Below are 8,034 nucleotides of genomic sequence, written 5' to 3'. Positions count from 1 at the left end.
GTGAAATTTCCTGATGGCACGTTTTATGGAAGACGTAAACACACGACGAAGAATTTTTCTTTCTCTTTCTAAACTTGGGTGCGGTCTCCAAGAATTCATCTCCAGAAAATTTCACCTACATTTGAAATTTTAATTAAAATTGCGACGACGTTTGAAAAAACGCGAATTCATTATAATAGTGAAGTTTTCGCTGCTGTCGCTGTCGTCGTTGCTAAATTTCACTAATGTCTGAACAAACAAGACGGAAGACTGAAAAGGGTGAAATTCATGACCTTGTGAACCTACTGAAACTCACAACCTTTATTACGTCCACTGATCCACGGTAATATGAAACGCAAAGGCTGAGCTTTGAACTTCAACGTTCTCATGCAGGTGAAAAGTGCAGTGAAAACTACCATAGCACCTTTTTCGTTTTTTGGTAAATGGCGCTCAATAATTTTTACAACTGTCATTTTAACACAACATGCGCAACTTGATAAAAAATACTTGACTGTACAACGTAACTTTTTTCTGTCGCATATCCTCACATGGATACAACCTTTTTTAGTTCGAAAAATAATTAAAAAAAAGTAATAGTTTCTTTAAATATAATAAATATTTCTTCCTTTCTCGGCTACTGCTACGTCTTGATCTTCCATACCTAAAATGAAAATCAACACTTGCATTTAGTTTACAGAAAATAACGAATCACCCAAGAAAATTCTTCAGTTATTTTTAGAGGAACCCATTGTTGCATTTTGATTAGTCAAACTGATGTGTCAAAAATCAATTTAAAAAAATCTTGAGAAGTTGTAAAGTATGGCTTGAAACACTGCGATAGCTTGAAACCTGAAGTTGAGATACATTGTTGGATTTGTAGATCGCGTTTTAGAACAGTTTATTTATACATGTGCATCAAAATTTCTTAGGACGCGTAAACTAAAGATCTATAGTTCTTAGCGTCCTCTACCGTAGAGGCCAAGAATTAGTTCTCCCATGAATTTGACGTGACATAACCATAAAACTTTGATGTACGCTTTATACAAAGCAGGCCAATCACTGGTAAGGAGGCAGCGTAGTCGAGTGTCAGGACGCTGGACTTGAATTCCAGCGGTCCCGGGTTCAAGTCCCGCTCTGACCGCTAGCTGGAGTTGTTTCTTGGTAGCCCCAAGTTCAACTCCTCGGCCGCGATTGTAAATTGCCAGCTGGTTTGCCTCCTGCCATTTGGGATTTTTAACCATGTTATTTTCAATTTTTATCATTTCTTTGTGAAGTTTAATGCTCGACCCCACTAGCACTTGTGCTGTAAACACTTTCGAGGGTAAATAAAAGGTTATTTAATTTTTTTTCAAATTTTTTTGTAAGTTTTCTGTAGCTTTTTTATTAGGTGTCGTAGATACAATTATGATACAATCGTAGATATGAAGGAAACTTTACTACAATCTTTCACTTTCTTTTAACAATTATCCCCGAAGACAAGTGAAGGTGGATTTACCAAAAGCGGGGTGAGCAAGTGTATTTCTAACAGTTTATTTCTAACTTGCGTGCACAATCCAGGGCAACACTGGCAGGTAAATAGCAAACACTGTTTGGATTTCAAGTAGCCGATCAGAGCGAGCGAAATACACTATTCACTGGAACGAGGGGATCGGTGGGGAATTGTGGAGTTCTCTCGGCGATAACAAGGAAACGAATTCAATTAAGGGAGTTTGAAGAGCAGGTTTACTTTGGTTTATTGGTCAAGTACATCGAAATACCATGTCACTTCAATATCACCCGAACTCAACTCCAAACTGACACAATTTGTGATTTTACTCGAAGAAACTCTCCCCAGTCCCCACTGAAATAATCGAGGAGTTGGGGAAGGGGGACTTCATAAAGCAATCGCCATTTTGTGGTAGAGTGGGTCGTGTCAAGTAATTGCCTTTAGTTCCATTACTAACCTTGAGCCTAAAGCCAAGCAGATCAGACATAACTCCCGAAAAAAGAGATAGCACCACTACACGAGTAATATTATACAGTAATGGGTTCATGGATAAACCGGACATCTTAAATGGGCTCTCGATTTCCTGAGAAAAACAAACATACAAATGTGTTAGTACTGGTAAGAAAAAAATCCTAGCGCTTCTATTGAAGAGCCAATAATGACATTTTTATATCATTAACTGTGGTATGTATACGGTCAGAAATTGAATGCAATTTAAAATTTCTTTTGATGGTACTGGCGATGAAGTGACAAGTCGTGTGTTCTTTTGTTACGATAAAAGTGAGCAGAGAGAGTTCCACACTCAGTTCAACTCTTTGCACGAGAATGGCTGATGTTTGTTTGGCAGTGATCCGCCCACAGATCCGGTGTTACGTGGTTGTTTGTAAAGAGCAGTTTGAGGGCAGGAAGAAATTAGGAAGTTGAAGTTGCTAGTGAAACAGTGCAGTGAAACGACTGAATATATCGTATTTATTCTATTTACCGCCCTGGGCGCTTACTAATTTTGGACCCATGAGGGTAGACGCTTATTCTAGGTGGGCGCTTATTATTTTGCCAACATTTTCCGCAAGCGAGGATATTTTTAGAGAATAACAAAACAAGGAATAACAAGTTTATTTCACTTCTACAAGACAAAACAAAGTCGGTGCAAAAGCGAACATAAACAAGCCATAAACAATATAAAAGATCATTGACTACCGTATCTAAAACCAACTTTGGACCACTACTGACGCTCCTCTTACTTCACGTTGGGCTACAACAGAAATGTTTTTTGTTGGGAAGGGGGTGGGGTGGGCGCTTATTCGAGGGTGGGCGCTTATTCGACGGTGTATTTACTTTTTGGGCTTTCAGGTTGGGCGCTTATTCGAAGGTGGGCGGTTAATCGAATAAATACGATGTTTTCTCCGTGAAACACGATCTACTAAACACCCATGATAGGAGATTCACAATAACTATCAACCAAGACATAAGAAAAACCCAAAATTGCGATCAAAATTGACGGGATACAGGTGGCTGAAGTGACCAAACCTATTTAATGATTCAATTCAGCAAACTGCTGCAATTATCAGTTATTTCCTGTTCTCTTGTTTGCTTTACAACAACAAGGGTTTTCAGAATAGAGAGCAGCATCGTGGATATTTATACTAGCAGATAAACACGACGAACAAAAGTTCGCGTAGAAAGCCTGCTTCTTTTACAAAGTAGTATGGTATTTAAAGAGAGATGTTGAACATGATCATTTGCACATATTTTGTAGTTGTTTTTCTTCAGGACCAATGCGTACATTGTAGTTCCACCAAAAAAAAAATGGAATCAGTCAACTTCTATAAGAGAAAACGAAGTTCGATTTCATAATATTTACCTTCATTACCAACGCTTCGCTAAATCTTACGTCGTGTAAGACAAGTTCAAATATCTTGGGCTCTCTATGGTGAAAACAGGTTCTGTGAAATCTTCACAAGGCGCCAATGCCTCCCGGGAAGCCAATTTCATTTCTATACCAAATCCTGCAAAAACTGCCCTGTTTCTACTGTAGCTTGCATCACTGAATGAAAGGTTATCTTCACAATTACAACCGTGGACCGGGGCAAAAAATACACAAGACTATTTCTTGTCGTGTACTTAACGCTACCTTAAGAAGTTTTGAAGCCAGCTTGAGTACATGGTTGGCAATTGTCAACTCGTCTTTCTTGTGAGGAGCTTTTTCCATCTGGAGGTAGAGATTGATCTATACAAATAAAGAAAACCTCGTGACTACAGTGGCCATGGAAACGGATGTAACGTGGCAACAGCCCTTGACAAATGCTTGTATGCAACACAAGAGTGCTCTGACCTGCTCCGTCAGTAGGCCTGAGGTGTTTGTAAATTTGCTGTTGATCTTTGAACCCAAAGTCATGAACCGTAGAACATAAACTGACAACACAAGGCACCTGCAAGGAAAAGGGCACAAAAACAACTATGAATAATATGAAAGAGCTAAGTTCGGCTAACTACTACACAAAGAATCAACTATGGCAATTGACTAGTTCGGTTATCCATTTCCCGGTTTCGAGCATAAATCGATCTTTTGCTTTTATTGCCCACTCAGATGATTAATCGACCAACCAAGTGACTGACTGTCTCACTGATTTATCTCGAGAGTGATCAACTACCTGACAAACTGATTAATGGACTGACTGACTGAGCGACACTGGAATGACTGATTCATTGTTTGATTGAATGACTGAATGAAATATTGACCAACTGACTGACTTACCGATCAACTGATTGGTAGATTAGCTCTCTGCTTGACTGATTTATTGAGTGAGTGATTGACTGACAAAGATATCGATTTACAGAACTGACCGCTGATTGACTAACTGATTGAGTGACACTGGACTGACTGATTCATTGTTTGACTGAATGACTGAATGAAACATTGATGAACAGATTGATTGATTGACTGGCTGACAGCCAAATTTATTGACTGACCGACTAATTTTGAATTGTTCTTTTACTCAACAACAAATTACAGTTCCATGAGGTTTTTAATAATTTGTGCTTTAAAAGTGCTCACTGTTTTACACTCACCATATTGACACTTCCCAGTTAAATAATATTGACAGAAATCTTTCCTTTTCATTTCCTTTTATAAGCTGTAAAAAAAGAATAAATAAATGAATTAATAAATAAATAAAACGTACGCTTACACCAATAAATTGCCCTGGAAACATTTGGCATGCTTGCAAACGCTGTAAAACGTCTGGCTTGGAAGCTTAATTACCACAAATCGAAGTCATCAAAATTCGATTATTTTTTGGTGGGATTGAAATACAAAGACTTCTCTTTGTTTGGCTTGCCAATTGCTACATAAGTACAAAGGCCATAGCTTGTTTGGTGTCAACGTCTAAAATAATGAAACGTTCTACTTTCTATGCAGTAACTAATGATTCATTACCTTTGTTTGAATCAACAGTGAATGCACAGAATACAGAATAAATGATGTAATGGATTTACTTTGGGTTTTGGCATTTAGATTTCCATACTCGAAGGTATCACTTCAACCAATCACAACAAAACAAACAATACTATGAACCAATCAGAACTTGTAGCAATTACAAGAAAATGACATTAAGCCAAATAAGCCCTGGCCAGGATTTCAAACGACAGGTTGAAAAACTGGTACAAGGTTCTTTAACCAGCAGCAGAACATAGTATGTTACCGAAATTACTTTAAACACGCAGCTGAGAACTGTAGGGACTATCTGTATGATGGCTTTTCAAGCTCATTCGTTCTTGTATAGGAAAATGGAATAAGTTGTGTCTGTATGTTTGTAATGGTTTTACTTCATTTGGCTCGGCAGAAGAAGTACAAAAACAAAGGATTATGAGGAACAACTAACAAAGTGCTCCAGATAAGAGATGGGGGCTATAGTCAAAAACTCTAGAAAGCTGGCTTCCTGACCCAACAAGCCGGCCCTAGTTGTTCAAAGAGTGGATTTTTTCATCCAGTGGATTACTTGCTATCCAGCAGATAAAACGTATTGGTTGGAGTACATTTTATTCGCTGGATAGTGTTACTCACTTGTTGAACAACCGGGACCAGAATGGTAAACTTAACATGATTTAGAGAGAACCACGCCTATATTAACCCCGGCCTTATATTGACAGTTATCTGGAACGCTGCTATAGGGAACTCTTGGAGGCATCTCATACAAGCTGGCAAAACCTGCACACATGCATACAGACGACTTGAGGGTACGATATGAGTAATTTGTGGAAAACAAAACTATTATAATAATAAGTGTATTATCGTTTGTCTCACGATGCAGTCACTTTGAGTTGTAAATCGCTTACAACAGTAGAACAATTTACGATTCAAATTGACTACATCGTGAGACAAACGATAATACACTTATTACCACGATGAACTACAACCAACCTCTTACTCAACAATAAAACTACTGACCTGTACACACATTAAGATGACTAAAATCATGCCCAGAATGAAAGATGACGACACAATCATATCCACAGACCTCTGAGGACCTCGCCTCTGAAAATAAAAACAAAATAACAATTGAGTATGGCAATGAAACACCTTATGAACTGAAGAAAACTAAAATTTCAAGTGAGAACACTGTTACTCTAAAATATGGTACAAATCAATCTCTTAAAATCTACAACCCTTGGGATAACACCCGGGGGGGGGGGGGTACTCCCTTATATGGGCTATATAGGTATGTGCGGCGTCAAAGGGTATGGTTTTTCGGCTGTTTTGGTCATAAATAGGGTATCGATTTTAGCCATTTTGCCGCCATTTTGGTAATAAATAGGGTATAGATTTTTGTACTCTAGTCCTGGGTTCGTTTTTTTTTTAGAAGAAGCTACTTCAGGTCATAACTAGGGTAAGGAAAATCGCAGATTTTGGTCATAAATAGGGTAAGGGTTTTGGGAAGCGGGCCGCACACCCCTACCCATTTTTTTGTTTGGAGTACCCCCCCGGGGGATAACAAAACGAGCTGGTCGGCTACACTTAAATTTACGTACTAAGTTATTTGACATTAGATTTTAGTTTTTCCTCCATAGTTATAGAGTATTCCAAAAAATTTCAAACAATTTTAAAAAATTATGAGGTGTTACCACAAAAAGGTCCTTTTCCATTCTATTACATTTTATTATAACGAATGTTGATAGGAATTAAGTCCTGCTAAAAAGGAAAAAAACATTTCTCCCCGGAAATGAGGTACCATAATAATCATATACAACCCCACCTTTAACAGAGATCTCAGTGAGAGCCAAGTCTTTATATTGCGAACTTTATGGAGACGAAAGTGAGGAAGGCCAGCCCGACGAGACTTCCTTGATGACGTCAGCCAACCAAATAACTTAGCATAAAGACAACGCTGAAATGTACGGTAAACAAGCAGTTTACAAACAATAGAAAATTAAGGTTTATTCAGGGCGTCCATATACAGTTAAATGACCATCTAAAAATGATCATCTCAAAAACTGTTTCATCTTTAAAGAGACGATGTCACCCCAAGAGCATGCGCGCATTGATAAGAAGCGCTTTAAAATCATCGGCCCAACTTTTTCAAATATCGTGGGAGAGTTCAGGAAGCTGTTTTCATTTGTTTGAATCACGTTCATCTTCGGGAAAGTTAGCTGAAGTTTTTATTTAGAAACGTTCTTTTGTTAGTAATTACAGCAGCTGTTTGTTGCGACATTTTGTAAACCTTTTGCAATGGCGGAAAAGCAAAAATCCCGCGACGAGTTGTAGGCAAATTAGTCTTAACTGGATTCTACTGCGCATGTGCCCCAGCTAACGTAGTCCATTTAAACACTGCCAAGGAACATTTAGAAAAACGCTTTAAATAATTTGGCTAAAGAAGCTTCTCAGCTATTCGCATGAAAAAAAAAACTTTTGATACGGGTATGTCAAATTTGAAAATTAAAATTACTCCCAGTATTATCTATTCTTCCCATCGAGGCTCCAATTTCAACTAGCTTTGTTAATTCATTTTTGAAATGTGTGAACAAAATCATAAAATGTGACAATTAAAATTAAAGGTATTGAGCAGCCCCTATCAGGCTGACCAAGAATAGAGAATAGAAATAGAATTTTTCAGCAGATTAATTGCCAAAATGTGACTATATAGCAGCACTAAGAAGTACTTTCTCGTGGTTCTGTTCATTGTACTGCTCCTGAAGTCCAAACTCTTCAGTCTGTGGATAAAATCCTCAAGTTTTACTATGCAAATAAAAGGTGCTAGGCAGCCCATTCTGATGGCGTTTGTTGTTTACCACACTGCAATTCTCAGTTAGTTCTTACGTTGAAATCTGATGATCAAATCCTTCACCGCGACTTTCCAAGATTAAGTATTCATTCGATTGAAAAAACATTGTCACATGCAAAGTGTGAACGAAGCAACCTGATGGAATTATGGGTGATCTTATTCGCATGTGCATATTTCGTGTTTTTGTCTTGCTGTCCACGAGAAATATATCAATTTTAAACCTATAAAACCACACAATCATGCTTTACTTTTCTAGCAAGAAGACTGCAAACAAGCTCCTAGGTCAAACAT

At 38.0% G+C, this 8,034-nt stretch overlaps 1 protein-coding gene across 2 annotated transcripts in view; it reads right to left on the bottom strand.

Moving 5' to 3' along the window:
• Positions 1 to 285: 285 nt before the first annotated feature.
• LOC146458622 (protein PHTF2-like) overlaps positions 286 to 8,034 on the bottom strand; it is a 30,997-nt gene continuing 23,248 nt past the window's right edge. For both annotated transcript variants that reach the window (XM_085090421.1, XM_085090422.1), the window contains exons 15-21: positions 6,718 to 6,849; positions 5,913 to 5,999; positions 4,535 to 4,599; positions 3,798 to 3,894; positions 3,597 to 3,692; positions 1,923 to 2,048; positions 286 to 640 (exon numbers count right to left, since the gene is read on the bottom strand). In XM_085090421.1, coding sequence (XP_084946547.1) covers positions 620 to 640; positions 1,923 to 2,048; positions 3,597 to 3,692; positions 3,798 to 3,894; positions 4,535 to 4,599; positions 5,913 to 5,999; positions 6,718 to 6,849 — 624 coding nt within the window. In that variant the 3' untranslated portion in view covers positions 286 to 619. The remainder of the gene's footprint in view (positions 641 to 1,922; positions 2,049 to 3,596; positions 3,693 to 3,797; positions 3,895 to 4,534; positions 4,600 to 5,912; positions 6,000 to 6,717; positions 6,850 to 8,034) is intronic.

This window comes from Pavona decussata, unplaced genomic scaffold (assembly GCF_977016875.1).
Source record: "Pavona decussata unplaced genomic scaffold, jaPavDecu1.1 SCAFFOLD_232, whole genome shotgun sequence".
NCBI lineage: Eukaryota > Metazoa > Cnidaria > Anthozoa > Scleractinia > Agariciidae > Pavona > Pavona decussata.
Note: the sequence above shows the minus strand (reverse complement) of the source record. Positions and strands in the feature narration are given on the sequence as shown.